The 16,613-nt window shown below is 48.0% G+C and overlaps 1 protein-coding gene across 7 annotated transcripts in view; it reads left to right on the forward strand.

Annotated features, from left to right (window-relative positions):
- Nucleotides 1-16,613, forward strand: part of SLX4 (SLX4 structure-specific endonuclease subunit) — a 30,650-nt gene that overhangs the window by 12,047 nt on the left and 1,990 nt on the right. For 6 of the 7 annotated variants that reach the window (XM_032703472.1, XM_032703466.1, XM_032703471.1 and 3 more), the window contains 10 exons: nucleotides 561-776; nucleotides 1,721-1,935; nucleotides 2,991-3,304; nucleotides 4,737-5,019; nucleotides 6,296-6,384; nucleotides 9,002-9,148; nucleotides 10,768-10,937; nucleotides 12,139-14,579; nucleotides 15,691-15,793; nucleotides 16,007-16,474. In XM_032703472.1, the coding sequence (XP_032559363.1) occupies nucleotides 561-776; nucleotides 1,721-1,935; nucleotides 2,991-3,304; nucleotides 4,737-5,019; nucleotides 6,296-6,384; nucleotides 9,002-9,148; nucleotides 10,768-10,937; nucleotides 12,139-14,579; nucleotides 15,691-15,793; nucleotides 16,007-16,474 (4,446 nt within the window). The remainder of the gene's footprint in view (nucleotides 1-560; nucleotides 777-1,720; nucleotides 1,936-2,990; nucleotides 3,305-4,736; nucleotides 5,020-6,295; nucleotides 6,385-9,001; nucleotides 9,149-10,767; nucleotides 10,938-12,138; nucleotides 14,580-15,690; nucleotides 15,794-16,006; nucleotides 16,475-16,613) is intronic. The other variant, XM_032703473.1, reaches the window with a different exon arrangement.

The raw sequence follows: 16,613 nt of genomic DNA on the forward strand, positions 1-16,613 counted from the left end.
ATAGTTTTGGCCTACAGAAATTATTAGAAGTTGATCATGCTGCACTCTGGAGTGTGGTGTTAATTCAACTGCTCCCTTCTCTGTTAAGAGGGGTTTTTAAGTTAGCTGAAATGTTAGAATGAGTGCAGAGAGGGATTAGGTGATGGACACACAGCGGAGTGTGTTGCCCAGAAAGGTTCTGGACTCCCTATTCCTAGAGGTGTTCAAGAACAGGCTGGACAGGGCTTGGAGCAACCTGATCTAGTGGAAGGTGTCCCTGTCTGTGGCAGGGGGTGGAACTGGGTGATCTTTAAGGTCCCTTCCAGCCCAAACCAATCTGGGGTTCTGTGATTCTGAGGTTATTACCTGCACTTGCCTTTAAGCAATATATTTTTAATATGCCTGTGAGGTCATAATCTCCATGTGACTGTTACATGTCATGTTCATCACAGAGGTGACTCTTGTTTCTTTAGGGGATGTTTCTGGCTGTTACACATGATTGTGCTTCCTTTAATATGGTTTAAATCTTAGTGTGGACAGCTTTAAAGTCTCCATAGGTAAGCTTTGCCATGGTCTCACAGGTGTCTGGATGAGATGGAGGAAGCACAGGTGTCATCCTCCAGCAAACCAGTGGTCCCTGAATGTCCCATCTGTGGGAAGCAGTTCCAAACCCCACAGAGCAGAGTCAGCCACCTGAAACGCTGTGCTGTGGAGATGGATGTTCCTCCTAATCTGCTTCTTCAGGCAGTGCAGTTGCAGGTGTCCACGCTTGGTGATGCACCTCTTCACTGTCCCAGGTAAGCTGGTAGAAATAAAAGGTGCTGGTTACTTCCTTTGGCCTGGGGAGAACAGTAAATGCCAGGCTGAGTCACATGCTGGGTGAGCCCTGAGCCCAAAGAAGCCCAAAGAAGGTCACCCAGTACCAGGTGAGGAAGATATGGTGGTTAGTTGGGAGAAATCATCTTGCTTTCCCCCAGAGGAGGTCAGGTGGTGGATGACTTTAAAAGCCAGCAGGCAGGAGCAAAATGGGGAGTAAATGACCTTACACTGGTTTGTCAGAATTATTTGTGCTCTCTGAGGCAATTCCTCAGTAGAGCTGAATGGTGTGTTTGAGCTGATTGAGCAAACCACAGGGTACAAGTGTGCAGGCTCTCCTGAGATCTGCGGTGCCTCTGCCTCAGCTCCTTGGCTCGTGGCTGTCCCGGGAATGTGCTTTCACCCTGAGCCAGAGAGGAAGCAGACGTGATGCTTTGGAATTTGAACATGTGTTTTGGTACAGAGCTGCATCTGCTCATTTGGATTTGAGCAGAACCTTCAGAGTGCAGCAAGTGGGGCCTGAGTAGAGGGGCTCGTAAGTCCCTTTGTGCAGAGGAGGGATTGCCTGTTCCCTGCGGAAGCAGAGGAGTGGGGAAGCATTTTCTAGGGATCTTGGTTTTGCCCTGCTTCAATTTGTTTGTTCCTCTTTGGTACAAAAACCCATTCCAGGTGGAGATAGCAATGTTACATCAGTGCTGTGGCCTTGTGCTTACCTTTCCAAAATAATACTTTCTCTAAATTACTCTTAAATTGCATGAATGATAAGAAATCCTTTGCTCTCTGCTAGGAAAGAAAGTACTGAATGGTTTTTATTGTGCTTGATATGGGAATCTCTCTGAGCAAGTAGAGCAGCTGGTCTGGAGTGTTTCTTGTCTCTGATCCAGTCCCATTAACTGGGGCTTCCTGCTGCATTCTTGGATTTCAGCAATCAGCCGAGCAGGGCAAAGCGAAAAGGCTCCTCCAACGAGGACTCAAAGAAAACACAGAAGAGGGCCAAAATGGAGCCTAAGGATGAAGATTTGCAGGTTGCCATGGCAATGTCACGCTCTCTGTTGGAGCAGGAAAAGAAGGAGCAAGCAAAATCAGTTACAAATGTGAAACCAGTGGCTGCTTTCCCAATCAAGTGGAAGCCAGGATCAGGTATGTGTTACGGTGAGTTAGTGTCAGAGGCTGTGCTATTGCAGGAGTAACTGCCACAACCTGCTCTCCACCAAAACCTTCCTGTTGGGTGCAGGAGGGATGACAGCCCTGCTTCTGTTTTATTGAAGCTGTCAGAGCTTCCACAATATGCAGTATCCACACGCAGTCAGGAACAGCAGCAGGATGTCCCTGGGTTTCAGTGAAATCCCTGGGGAATCTTGTGCTTTTTTCCATGGATTGGTTGTTTTGAATCCTTAAGTATTCTTAAGATAAGCTGTTGTTTTTCTTAAACTGTGAGAAGGAATAACATGAAAAGGTCATTTTTTGCTATTCCAGTAGATTTTTTGCTATTCCTCCTGCTGCAGCCTGGATTAATGCAGTTTTTTCAGCGTTCTCTCTTATCTCTGTGTCCTTTCTGCAGTGGACATATGTGTACACTACATTTTGTTGAGCATGTGCCTCACTGTGTCAGCATGCAGAAGGGTTTAGAAAGGCAGAAAAATGGCAGGGGAGAGTATTGAAAGCTGTAGAGAGGGGAGATTTCATGACCCTGCTCAGGTCTCCTCCTGCCAATAAGTATTCCCAGTTGGATTTGGGGTTGGCCAATAAGACACAGGATTTCCAGATGGAAGCTGCTCAGCATGTGTGTGAACTGTGGTTTGATATCCATGAGCAGAACACAAGAAAAGGAGTCCTTCATGGATTTGTTGGTGGTTTTCCCTCCCTTTTTATGCAGGACTGCCATACAGGCAACATCCCATGGGTCTGGGAGATGGACTGCATGGCTATCAATGGCTTCCATAAGGATCAGATTTTGCAGAAATGTGAAAGCCCTCAACATGCAGCAGAGCAGTGTGAGGAGGAGTCACCCTTCTCCACAGTTCATTTCTCCTGTAAGGGTGATGTGTGGCTCCAGACCTGCAGAAATCTTGCCGTGTTCAGCTTTTAGCTGCCTTTGGGTCATCACTGAGTACAGCTGAAGGAGCTGTTGTGTTGATCTCCCCTGCCCTGTGTGTTCAGCTGTTTGTTTACTTGGGTTCCTCTTCTTTTTAAAGAGAAGAAGAGGCGTAAGAGAGGCCCAGCTGCCCCTCCACCGCTGCTGCTGCAGGACCCCGAGAAGGTGCGCAGGAGGATCCAGGAGAGGGTGGCTATGCTGCTTGCAGAGGAGGTGGAATTCCCTCCCACCCCCCAGCTTCCCATTAGCAAGATTTTGGAGGGTGAATCTGGGAAAGCAGCCTGGCTCTTGCCATTGTCCAAAGGCAAGGAGTGCTTTTTATGGAATATCAGTGCTCTGACAGGACCCTGTGACCCCGAATCATTCTACACTGCTGCACTGACCCCTCCAGTTGTACCTTGGAAGCCTGTGCAGGTGGGATGCTCTGTTGTCCTTGCTTTGATATGTGTGTGCACTAGTTCTCTTGCCCTGTATCCCTTCTGTTTTCTCATTTGGGATTTAAACAAGTGATCCCTGCTCTGCACACTCACTGCTCGTGCCCTGTTCTCCCCTTCGGGGAGGAGACCAAGGCTCACGTTACCACACTATTCCTTGAGCTTTCAGAAAACAAAACTGATGGGAACAGAGAGTATTGAGTAAAGGGACCCCATCCTGCTCATTGTGCCCCTAGTTTGTCCATGTTTACAGCAGCCTGATTTTTATTTTCCTTCTTGGCACTTTTCTCTGGTCAATCCTAGTGTGAGCTTTGCCCCTGTGTTGCACTAAGCAAGGATCTGGGTGAAAATATTGAACTGAAGGCTGATATTTTCTAGCACAGAGAGGTATGAGTGCCTGGAGTTGTAAAGTAAAGCATTTGCACTTCAGGCTTTCCTTATGCATCCCACTGCCTCTTGGTGTGTGTGAGCTTTGATCCAGTTTTCAGTTCCAGTGTTTCATTCTGGGTTCACCTGGATCTGCCTCTTTCAGTGCTCTGTATTTTTATAAAAAGTGCCCACAGGAACAGACAAAGCTCTTTCAGTCTCCCCAAGAAGAAGGATATCACTTCCCTTCCTTCTCTCTTTCTTCCCTTGAATTATTTGGTGCTTCTGTTCAAAAACTACTGTGCATATATTTAGGTGCTTTGTTTAATACTTCTTCCCTAGTCAAAGCCCAGTGTTTCTCTGGATTGTTGCAGGTTGGAGCTGGAGTGGGTGGAGGGACTTCATTCTATGAAGAGTTTTGACCTTCATTCAAGCCAAAAACTGCCACAGAAGTTTAAAAATAAAAAGTAGGAAGGTCTTTAAAATCATGGCAAGAGTGTGTTTTCCCTCTGATTCTTTCCATTCAGAGAAATGGCTAAACCATTTTTCTTAAAAATAAACAAACTCTTTTTATTGGGAAACAGAGTCCAAACCTGGAAAATATCTGCTCCAAGGTGAAAGTTTGATTTAGTTACATGTAACTGCAAAAGCATTTCAGAACTCAGAACAGAAGCACCTGGAGAGCTTCAGCTGGGACTGTTGCAGGCACTCCAGCTGTAATAAAATATTTAGATGATGGACTGGGAGCATCTCCTCCATCCTTTCTCTCTGCTTGGCAGTTGCCTGCAAAGAGAAACCAACTTCCTGGAGAAACCAACTTTTCTGTTGTAGTTTTCTTTCTTCTGTTCAGAGCTGTCTTATCTCTGGAGAGTCCTTCATAAAACTGCAGAGAGCTGTTCCTCAGAAGCCCCTGTACCTGGGGAATGCTCTGTGATCCTTCGTAGATGTTTCAAAAGTAAGAAGTAGAGACCATACTCCGAGCTCTGCAAATATATAAAACAGGACCTAATTTATTGGTGTCTTTTTTTCCCTCCTCTTTTGATCAGAATGATAAGCCAGAGAACCTTGTGCCATCGGTGGGATCTCATCAGCCAGAAGTATCCCAGCAAATTCAGCCTCACCTCAGTTCTCAGGAACTCACTTGCACAGAAACTGGAGGCCAAACTTCTGATGAATCCAAGCCAGGCCCCGAAGGAGATGGGCAGTTTTTATCTCCCAGCCAGAAGGATGTTCAGACTCTGCAGGACCTGGTAGACTTGGCCAGGGAAGGACTTACCCTTACTCAATGGAACCTTGATGTTGGCCACGTTCAGGCAGCAGAGCAGCCAGGTGAGTTCTGGCAGCCTTGTGAGCCCTGTCCCTGGTTCCTTCAGCCTCACAGAGCCACACTTACACTGGGCTAAGTCAGAGAGCCATGACATCACCCACAGGTTGATGGTGTTGATCCAAGAGGTGTTTTTGTGGGGGCACATTTTCCTACAATAAGCTTTAGATGCAATCAACCTGACATTTCTGAAATGATTCATAAATCCCAGCATTTAAGAGAACTTCTGGACAGCAGGTGCTAAATTTTATTTTTGAATTCCCTTAAAGATAACAAGTATTTTCTGCCAGGAGGGAGTCTGGATGTGTTCAACAGCTGGAACAAAATCCTCATCCCTGCTTATCTTGGGCCTACAAGAGAGATGGAGAGGGACTTTGTACAAGGGCATGCAGTGATAGGACAGGGGGAATTGGCTTCACACTGAAGGAGGGTATATTTAGATTAGATATTGGGAAGAAATTCTTCCCTGTGAAGGTGGTAAGGCCCTGGCACAGGTTGCCCAGAGAAGCTGTGGCTTCCCCATCCCTGGAAGTGTCCAAGGCCAGGTTGGACGGGGCTTGGAGCAACCTGGGCCAGTGGAAGGTGTCCCTGCCCATGGCAGCGGGTGGAATGAGATGGGCTTTAAGATCCCTTCCAATCCAAACCATTCCCTGATTCCATGATTGTATCTGGACAGCCTTTCTGTTGTGTGCACTGTCTTTTCAGGTCTTGAGACAATCGGATGAGAGAGGCACAAGAGGGGTGATTTTATGTTGGACATGGATTATCCAAACCTGGAGTTTATCTGTACCTATACAGGGTTGAAAAAAGCACCAACATCTGGAATTCCTCTCTGGGCAGCTCTCTAGTGTCCCCAGTCACAGTTGCATGTGGTGCCCAGCTGCACATTTCAAGGTCACTAGTACCCCTTGAAGTGGTCTGGCTGTTCAGCAGAATGTGTTGTGTGTCCTGTTCACCTGTGAAAGAGAACATGGTTCCTCAGCTCACTTGTCTGCATTTGCACTTGGATATAATATTCCTCACTTCCCCTGCTAAACTGCAGCAAATGATCCCTGGTCCTATAATGTATATAAATAACAGCTGAATGGTGCTTGAGTACCCACAGCCCATCACAGCCCAGAGCCAAACCCTCCAAAAAGGCACGAGGGAGAGGCTGAGCCTTCAACATAGCCAGGCTGGTTATAGCAGCTGTCACAGCAAGGATCCTGTTAGGAGTTCTTAGGTCACTCTGGCTCACAAAGAAGTTGTATGTGATTTGTGATGTGCATTTTCTTCCCTGAGGAGAAGAACTGAGTCCCAGTGATCCTCCACAGAGTGGCTTTGTGCCCCCATCCAAAGAGAGGAGCCTCCCCAGGAGCAGCAGTAAAAGAGTAAGGACAAGCCTTTTTTTTCCCACTTTTTATGTATTTGTTTATAACAATAAAAGGGAAGCTATTGCATTTGTGCAATTCTTACAAGTGTGGAATATTTCCCATTCCTTTCTGTGGAAACCAAGGGGTGCTTAAGGTTCACAGTGATTGAGGACACCTGGGGGTGTTTCACTGATGCCCACAAGCATCCTGTGGGTTTTTCAGTACCTATCCTGCCTGACGAGTGATGATTTAGGATTCCAGGTAACAGGAGGCCAAGCTGTGCAGGTTAAAGAGTTATGTTATAGCACTGAGAGTGTTTGCAGCATGTTAGGCAGGACTCTGCTTTAATGCCCAGGTTATCCAAGAGAAAACTGGCTGCAGCCCAGGAGAGACAGAGGTGAGGATTTTCTTATCAAGCCTGTAGTGTTCTGTAGAGCCCACCTTACCCTGGATGCACCAGTGGATGTGTAATCCTTCATGACTGTATTATCAGTTTTCTTCAACTGAAGTGTCTATAAAATAATTCATTTTCTTACCAAGGTTATCTACTTTATCTGGTGAAACTCACTGTCTTTGGTTCGATAATAAATAGTCATGCCATGAAAGCTGGTACATTTTGGTGCTAGATAAATTTTGATGCCTTGAGAACGTACTTTCCTATTATGCTTATAGGATTAAGATACTTCTAAAAGGAGACAAGTCTTTGAGGTGGGAATCAGTATTAAACTTGAGCATCCCAGCTGCTTGGTACAGAAACTCTCGGTGTGCTTTGAGACTATTAAAAAAAAAAAATCCTTAGCAGGAGAAAAGTCTTGTTTTGTTTTCTGAGCCTATTAAACCAGAGGCCTTTAGCAATACAGAAACTGTTCTGACATTCTTTAGTTGCACCCAGGATGCAAAACCTGTATGACCATTTTTTCAGATACAGTTTGATTCCATGGTAGTTTTCCTGAGCAAATGAAGTGTTGCTGAAGAGCTGGCTTGCCAGTGGGAGAGATTTGTGCTTTATATGAGCACAGACAGAGTGTAACCATGAGAGCAGATGCACCCCTTGCACTGGTAACACATCCCCCCGTGCTGAAGGCCCTTGGTCACATCGGTGGGGTCCAGTCTTGCCAACCTCCTCAGCAGGAGAGAATGCTCTGGTGTGTTCTCCAACAGCAGCACATCTCCACTCAGAGCTGTCTTTGGGCCTTGCACAGAGAATGCAGCAGCCAGGAGGTTTCTGGCCTTGTTTGATTTCCCCACTCTTGACTGATAATTTTAGCCTCAGCAGGAAAGCTGTTCTGGGCTCTCTGCCTGGGACGGACCATCAGGAGGCTGTGTTTGCTTCTGACTTCCCCAGAACCGCCTTGCAGGTGTCCCACCTGCCAAGAATAAGAAAAGCAAGAAACATCAGATTAGTTTCCAGACTGAGTTTCCTGTCTTCCCTCCGGAGATCAGTCCCCACCACTGCCACGACGTGCAGAGTCTTCCCCAGACCACCCATGAAGGCTGGAGGAGCTGCTCCCGTGTGTGCTGCTAATTACTGTTGGCTGGAGAAAGGAGAAAGGTTGGGCTTCCACAGCCCACTGCTAATGTAGAAACCTGGTAATAAAATAAAGAGCTGTGTTGTTCCAGGTGGAACCGCATCTGCTGCAGATTTTCCCTGGAATAAAACTTGCACCTCCTCAGCTCTGCAGTACGTTTGAAGAGCACAAAATCAATGATTAGGGTGTTAACCATCAACTGGTTTCTGCTTACAGTCAGCCAGCCTCTCAACCCAGCCGTGAGCTGAGGGTGTTTCACACTTCCCTGAAAGACTGGCCACTTCCAGAGCTGCAACACTTGGAGGGATCTGAGTCTTTAGGTGGTTTCCTGGGGTTTTTACTGGGAGCAGCTCCAGAGCATTCATCCTGGCTGTCTTTGGCAGCACATCCCAGGCTTGACCTTACCATCACCATAACCAGACTGAGGAAGCTCAGTCAACCAGCCCTCCCCAAAGTTCCAGCAAGGGGTTCTAGAATGATAGTAGAAGTTATGTTTGTTTTTTTTTAAATTGAGTGGAATTTTCAAAAGGTGTTTCAGTAACATGCTCATAAATTCCTTTGAACTGGATGCCTACATTAGTTTTATTCCATGGGGGCCCTTTGGTGCAGAGCTGCTCTTCTCAGCTGTCACTGCCAGAGAGGGAAAGGCTCGTTTCCCCAGCCCTGAGTCATCCTCTTTCCTCTTACCCTAATTATAGCAAATTGAGTTTAAGTCTGTTAAAGTGGAAATTACAGTTTCCTAAAACTGTGGTGGGAGGCAGTAGATTAAGAGGCAGCTACAGGCTGTGGCTAGACCACACCAGGAAATGGTGTGGTGAGGATCTGAGGGTGATAATGTGCTGTGATACGAGTACAGCAGAGTACAACACCTGCTTGCCCTTCACAATGGACAGATTGGGAAAAAGTGGAGGAAAACAAAACCAGGAATGTCTGTTTGTCCCATGGAAGACCTGAAGTTCATAAACCCGATGATTACCTTCAGGAGGCAGAGGTGGTGTGTTCAGGTACAACAGTGCTGATAAACTCTATTATTCCTTCTGTTTTTCCAGGGAAGCGTTTGACAGCTGTCACCTAACACCTGTCTTTGTGTTCCTTCTGTGTCCCAGTCCTCCCTCAGGCTGCTGGCTGAAGATTTCGGGGCAATGGTCAACAACCCCCACCTGAGTGATGTGCAGTTCCAGGTGGACTCTGGGGAGGTCCTCTACGCCCACCTGTTCGTGCTGTACGCGCGGTGCCCGCCGGCCGCGCAGGCTGTAAGTGCTGCTGACATTCCTTCGGGAATGTCACTGGGAATGTCACCCACGGCCACTCAGTCCTCTGGGACCAGCACAGAGCACTGCTGGGCATAATGGCCTCGGGACCAGCAGTGGTTCTTCAGCTCAGAGAACCAGAACAAATCCTGACAAAGTGGTGAAATATGTGGTGCTTCGTCTGTGAGGAGCCAAGGATCCTTCCTTGCATTCCACCCCTGAGCAAGGGAGGAAGCTGCACAAGTGGTTTTTGCCCTTGAATTTTTGTACCTGTGCAATCTCAGACTGCCTTGTCCGTTTTGATGTGTCCTGCCTGGCACCCAGGCTGGGAAGTGTGAGCAGGGAGTAGGAAGATTCTGGGAAGAACTTTAACCTACACAGAGGTTTTGTCACTCTTGCTTTGGAGGTATCTGCATTGACTGTGCTTTTTGCAAGGCTAGTGAAGGAGTTCTTATGTTGCCAGAGCATTTTAGGTTGAATAGCTCCAAGCCTGCTCCTGTGCAGACAGGATGGAGAGGCTGACATTTGAGTTCTGCCCTTTCAGGAAGCTGCCTCCAGTCCATACAGCAGCTCCCTGGCAAAAGGAGCATTCCTTAAAGCTGCCCTTAGGAAACTTTGGTTCTGTCCTCATGTGTGTTGGCCATAGCATCCCCCCAAGGTGACTCAGGCCATTTCTAAGGGCTCTATGAAAGTTCAGGGTCGGGAAGCAAGTTCATATTTGCCACCCAGCAGTCTTCATAGGAATTTTTTAGGGGATCTTCACAGCTATTAGCAAATGTGTGCGTGCCCACAAAACAAAACTACTGGGTTAGCCACGTTCTCTTACTATTTCCTGCTACTCAGCATTCCCATCCACTGATTTCATGAGCAGGAATCATTTGTGTGGGTAGAGTTGTGGGATTTGCCCTGACCTGTAGTTTTGACACCTGCAGAGCAGCATTTCATGTTTATTTTCTGGATAGATGAGGAAGTGCTCCTCTTTGATGGAGATTTTGATTAACAAGGAGGCAGTAATTAATCAGAGATAACTTTGGAGCTTGTGTTTTCTGTTGTGTGGGGTCCCCTAACTTTGGAGAGAGTTTTGGATAACACAATATGTGATTTGGCTGCCAAGGGAGTGAGACCTTACTGAGCTGGAGATGCATTTTGGCCAAAACCTGAGATCAGGCTGGACCCACAAAGATAATGGTCCAGTCAGTGGAGTAGTTTTTTGTGTGGTATCTGTTTTCCTGTGAGAACCAGAGTTTGGGCAGTGCATCATGGGGGTGGGTAAATTCAAAATGGACCAGATGAAGCTCAGCTGTAGGGAGGTGTAGATAACTCTGGAAATTCTGCTCTGGGAAGTAATTTGATTCCAAAACTAAGTGCAGAACTCTAAGACCACCTTTTATATGTGTGACTAAAATGAGTAATTAAACTCCATCACAGCTGACATCCATGGGGCCAGGAAGGATGTGGGGAGCTCTGTATAACTGCTCATCTTGCCTTCCCTCTGGGGCGTCGGGCCCTGACCCCAGGGCAGGACACGTGTGAACAGAAGCACTAAGGTGAGAGGAACGAGGCTGAATGTTGGTGTTGCCGTTCCTTTCGTAGCAAACAGACTTTGCTTTGCTGTGCCCCAGGTTCACAGCCAGGGGTTCGTGGTGGAGGAGGACGGGGCGGCGCCGACGCGTCGTGTGCTGCTGAGCGACGTGACGGCCGAGGCCGCGGGCGCCTTCCTGCGCTACCTCTACGCCGCTGACACCCACGTCCCCGCGGGGCTGCGGCCCCAGCTCGGCGCCCTGGCTGCCAGGTTTGTGTCACGAGCATGTTTTGGGATCCCCTCGTGCTGTCAGCCACACAGACCCCAGTTTCACAGAATCACAGAATCTCCCGAGTTGGAAGGGACCCACGAGGATCATCGAGTCCAGCTCCTGGCCCTGCCCAGGACCATCCCCAAGAGTCACACCGTGTGCCTGAGAGGATCATCCAAACACTCCTTGAGCTCTGTCAGCCTTGGGGCCGTGCCCACTGCCCTGGGGAGCCTGTTCAGTGCCCAACCACCCTCTGGGGGAAGAACCTTTTTCTAATATCCAACTTAACCCTGCCCTGACACAACTTCAGGCCATTCCCTGGGTGCTGTCTCTGGTCCCCACAGAGCAGAGCTCGGTGCCTGCCCCTCCTCTGCCCCTCACAAGGAAGTTGTAACTGCAACGTCTCCCCTCAGTCTCCTCTTCTCCAGGCTGAGTTTGATATTTTGCAGTTTTAGTGGCTTACAAGTTCCATAGTCCTCTGCTACATCTTAAATGAAGCTTACACATAAGAACATCCTGCCCTCATCTTTTCTACAAGTCTCTCTTTAAGTTGTACCTGTGTGAGAGTTTCTATGTTCAGTATGTGCTCAGCAGAGTTTGCCCAGGGGTTTTGTCTCAGGAGGTGCATTGGCAGCTCATGTTGACCATGATGATCATATCTTCTATAAGTGATTTTCACTTCATCTGAACAACACTTGCAGAATGTACTGGATGCTCAGAACTTTAATGTGTTGTGTCAGTCACGCTCTCAGTCGTGGTCCAAGGCACACACTAAGTAAAGAGCTTGAAACAGAAGCAGTTGCTGAGATATGGGGGAGGAAATGGTTGGGTCTTACCCAAATATATGTAGAGGTGCCCTGTCACTCCAGAAAGCCATGGAATTTGCACGTGGCAGACATTATCCAGCCCCAGCCATTCCACAGGTCTCTTCCATTGCCAGTGGCAAAGGGATTTTTTTAGTGTAGTCGTGTAGCTGATCAGTCTCAAACACAAAAAAGAAGAATGTGCCTGATGCTTTAATGTGAGTGACACCTGGAAAGGGGGATTATGAATTTCAGGAGTATCCTGGAACTTTGTACATCTTAGGAAACAAGCATCCTCTTGCAAATTCCTTACAAGGCTCACAAGAGTGATCAGGTAGGCAAATGGTGAAGAAATACTGGAGGAGGAAATACTAATGTTACTATTGTATCCTCACAGGTTTGCTGTCAGGGAACTGATGGCAGAGTGTGAAAACAACACCGGAGAGAGTCAAGTGTCTTCTGGAGTGGATTCAGAAGATGATCTTCTCTCTGTGAGGGATGACAAAGATTGTGAGGACAGAGCTGAGAACTTCCAAGATCTCTTGAACTCAGTGTGGGTGGGCGAAGATGAGGAGGAAGAAGCTATGCTGACCCCTGAATGCCAGAAGGAAGATGACTGTGGGGTGAGTGAACGGGACCTGGAGGAGATCTATGAGTTCGCTGCCACTCAGAGGAAGATGGCTAAAGGTGAAGGAGAGGTGAGCGAGGGAACAGACTGCAGCATCTGCAGTGACACTGAGACAGCTCAAGGTACAGACCAGCCACCTGAGGGGGAAGAGGCAAAGAGACCTGAATCTGCTTCAATAAGCAACAGCTTCAAAGTTCCGAGGGATGGCAACGATGTGGAAAGATCTAAATGTGACTCGTCTGCACGAGAAGAGAAAATGCAGAATATAAATGGATGCAAGAGCATGAACCATCCACAGACCACTACTGTGCCTCACCACAGTGAACCTCAAAAATGGGATGGAGCATCCCATGGTGCTAATGAAGGGGAGGCTGTCAGTGGATGTGAAGGTGTGGAGGATTCCAAGTCATCTTGGATCTCACACGACAAGGCAGATCACTGTGAGGAACAGCTTCCTGGTTCCCAGGGTGCTACTGATGTAAATGATGGTTGTGAGCGCTCGTTTTCTGCCTCTCAGGGGGATCACTGGGAGCCTTCCCCGAAGAAAGAAGTTATCAAAGAATCAGGAGAGTCCCCTAATGAAAAACATGTTGATCTTAATGACTCATTTCTGTTCAGCAAGTCACAGAAAGACCACTCACCATGTAGGAATGGTTTTTGTGGGAGTCCAGCTCCTAAACCTTATATGCTCCTTTTTCCTGCTGTTGGCTCTTCACCTGCATCTCCAAAATCAGAGGGAAAGTTTGCCAGAGAGCATGTGTCAACACCAAAGCAAAACAAAAAGGAAAAATCATTTCCATGTGATGAAATACACTCCCAGAAAGCCAAGGAGCTGGATGCTGCATTGAGAAATGAGAACATAGTTTCTCCAGCAGAGCTTCCCCACAGTGATTTAAACAAGCACACACATGTCCCAGTGTTGTCATCACCAGGCAGGACTCAGGATGCTGCAGCTCAGGGGAACAAGGAGGGTGATGTTATTGTTTTATCTTCTGATGATGAAATGGAGTTACAACAAGACAAGAAGTCAACAGAGTCCAGCCCTGCTCTGAAGGAAATGGAAATCCCTGGGCAGCTGAAGTGTACAGACATAGAACAAGGTCCTGAGGTACCAAAACCTGGACATACTTCATCAGTTCCTGAAGCAGAGCAGAGATCAGCCCAGGTCTCATGTGGCAATACAGACTCAGTGCACGTAGGTAAAGATGTAGAGGTGTCCCCTGAACTGCCCCTCAGCAGAGAAACAGGTGCTTGTACAGAGAGCAAAAGGAGTCCAAACCCGAGCCCTGAGAAGAGGCTCAGTCATGAAATGTCCTCGGGCACAGACAGCTCCTGGCTCGTGCCAGGCACACCAGTTCTGAGCAAAAACAGAAGCTTCTCAACACAGACTCACGTCACAAGTATTAATTCTTTAAAGAGCCCAAGATCTAAACTCAGCACAAAGAAGTTATCAGCAGATAGTAGTAACCATGAACTTACTGGAAATTTAAAAAAAGTCCATGAAACAACACTGTCAGATAAAGATTTGCCTATGGAGAGCTCAGCCACTGAAAGGAGTGTGTCCAGCAGCCCAGCAGCAGGCTCCCTTTCCAAGAGCTCCCCACCAGTTCTTCCAGTGGATCCAGTTCTCCTTTCCCCTGGCCACACCAACACGAAAAGTAAATGTGCCGATGTCTCAGGTTTATCCAAACCTCCGTGCCATGAGCAGCCCCTGGAAGATGGACCAAACATCAGCGTGGTTGAGGTCGAGGACGGTGAAAGGGAAGTCAGTTTGCCTTCTCTGGGCAGCAGTGTCCTGCTCTGTGAGGAGCCCCCGCTCCCCACTGATGACTGTTGGCACGTTGAGTACCTGTCACCAGTCAGAGGTGACAGCCAGGACTCCAGCCAGGTCAGCTGTGCCAAGATCAGCAGCCCCAGCCCTGGCTCTTGGCAGGACCAGTGGGAGAGCCCAGTCCACACGCCTGGAATTAAGGGCAGCACCCCTCTCCAAGGAAGTCCTGCTGGCAGGAGAACAACTTTGCTCTGCCCTGAAAAGAGCCCTATTGAGGCATCTGCATCGTTGGGCAGCAGACCCAGTTACCTCAACTCCAAAATCTGGGACGACTGGAATGGAGAAGAGAAGGAAGATGAGTTTCCAGAGATTCTTCCGCTGTCTCAGAGGTTGGCAGCTGCAGCTGGTGCCTGTCAGATAGATCCTGTCAAGACTCCTGGTGAGAACTTGTATTCCTACTAGATTTATTGGACTAGTTAAAATTGTGTTTATTTTAAGTGCTTATCTCACCTGTGGTACCCTTGATATATTAAAAGGGTCTTTGGGCCTTCTGATCTGAAGCAGTTGGCAGGGCCAGGCACAAAGAAGATGCAGGCATTTGCTGTGGGAGAGAGCCTGAATAAATGTGGGATTCCTGGAGCATAGCCACTTGTATTTTGTTCACACCAGTCCTTTAGAGTGTCAGTACTCCTCACAGCAGCTTGTGGGTACCTGGAGAGAAAAAAACAACCAAAACAGAACAAAACACAGCCTTCAGCCTGCATGCCAGTGGGTATTTGCTCCCTGTAGAAGTGGCTGCTCCGTGCACTCTTGCTTTTCACACATCCATGCAGCAAAGCAAAGCTCTTGCATCCTGCAAAGCTCCGTGGGTGCACTGCTGCCTCCTGCTGCCTTCTCCTTGCTGGATCTGGGCCCTTGTGAGAGAGCTCTGCGTGCCCAGCACACGTCCTTGCATGGTTCTTTCCATGTAAGACCAGTAATTGATGTCACAGTATCTAATGAAATGTATTATTAATTATGCCATACTAAGTGATTAGTTAAGGGGTGTTTAGAACACGATGTGTGGGACTGACTGTGCTTCATGGTATCAGTAAACTGGTGTCATTAAATCAGCATCTAATTCCGGACCCCAGTAGCTTGATTTGCTCAATTTTTTCTGCATCAAGTTTCTATTATGAAATTTCTTTCCTGGGAGAAGAGCCACTGCCCAGAATTCAGTAAACATGGCTTTTAACTGCTGTGTAAACATTCCCTGCTCTAACAAAGCCCTGAATGGGCTTCATTTTCAGATGTGACGTAGGTCCCAATTTAAGCTGTTTTCTGATGTAAAATCAATAAAACCCAAGTATCCTGGTTTAGAGAAAAAAAAAAGTGTTGTCCGTTCAGTCCAATATGAAGCTAAGTAATAACTAAAATAGCTTAGAAGAAAGTAGTTGCTATTAAACAATTACTCTATAATATTAGCTTTCTGCCACTTAGAGGGGAGGTTACCAGCCATTTTAAGTTCTTTCTCTACTAATTCTGATCATGATAATTTCATTCTGCTGCAGAACCTTCCTGTCAGGAGCACAGCAGGTGTCCCAGCACTCCAGTGACCCCCATGCCAGCTTATTCCATCATGGAGACCCCGCAGCTGAAGAAGGAGTTGAGCAGGTAAGTGTTACCTCCACCAATGCAGCTCTTCAGAGCAGGAACTTGCTGGCAGGTAGTGTGGAAGAAGGTGAACCATGGTGAAGCTCCAGCCAGTGCTTTTTGAGGTGACATCCCACTTTTCCAGCTGCACTTCCCAGCCTGAGCCTTGCCCTGAGCTGTGACAGTGGAAGGTGCAGCGTTACTGTAACCCAAACTCCCACCTTTCTCTTCCAGATTCGGAGTTCGTGCTCTCCCAAAACGCCAGATGGTGTTGAAGCTGAAGGAGATATTCCAGTACACTCACCGGGATGGGGACTCTGACTTTGAGGATGACATCCCCTATTCCCAGCCTCTCCCACAGGAGTCCCCGGCCAGGCGGCCGAGGCAGCCGAAGGCAGGCCGGGCTGGAGGAGGGAAGGGCACTGGTGCCTCCAAGGCTGGGGGCAAGAGGAAGCAGGTGGTCATGGCTTCTTCAGGGCTCCCTATGGATAAGGCTGATGATGGATCCTATGGGAAGGGCTGTGCAGCACCCAAGGAGAGAACTAAAGTGACACCTCACCCAGAAGGAGCCAAAGAGCAGGAAAAGCCCTCTGTTTTTTCAGGGCCTCTGGCAGCTGATGGTGAGGAACCGGCACTCTCGGCATCTCAGGAGTCGGCGGCTTCTTCAGGGGATGGAAGCGACATCTCCTTTGGATCACAGAGGTAAGGCAGCAAAATCCCAACCAAAACACTCAGTGGTGCAGGACAGAGATGAGGTAGGAATGAGGAAAAGAGAGGTGAGTGTCTGTGTGGCTACAATGGCCCTGCCACCTCCTTGGGTGTGTCATTTGGAGCTCAGCAC

This window comes from Chiroxiphia lanceolata, chromosome 16, assembly GCF_009829145.1.
Source record: "Chiroxiphia lanceolata isolate bChiLan1 chromosome 16, bChiLan1.pri, whole genome shotgun sequence".
NCBI lineage: Eukaryota > Metazoa > Chordata > Aves > Passeriformes > Pipridae > Chiroxiphia > Chiroxiphia lanceolata.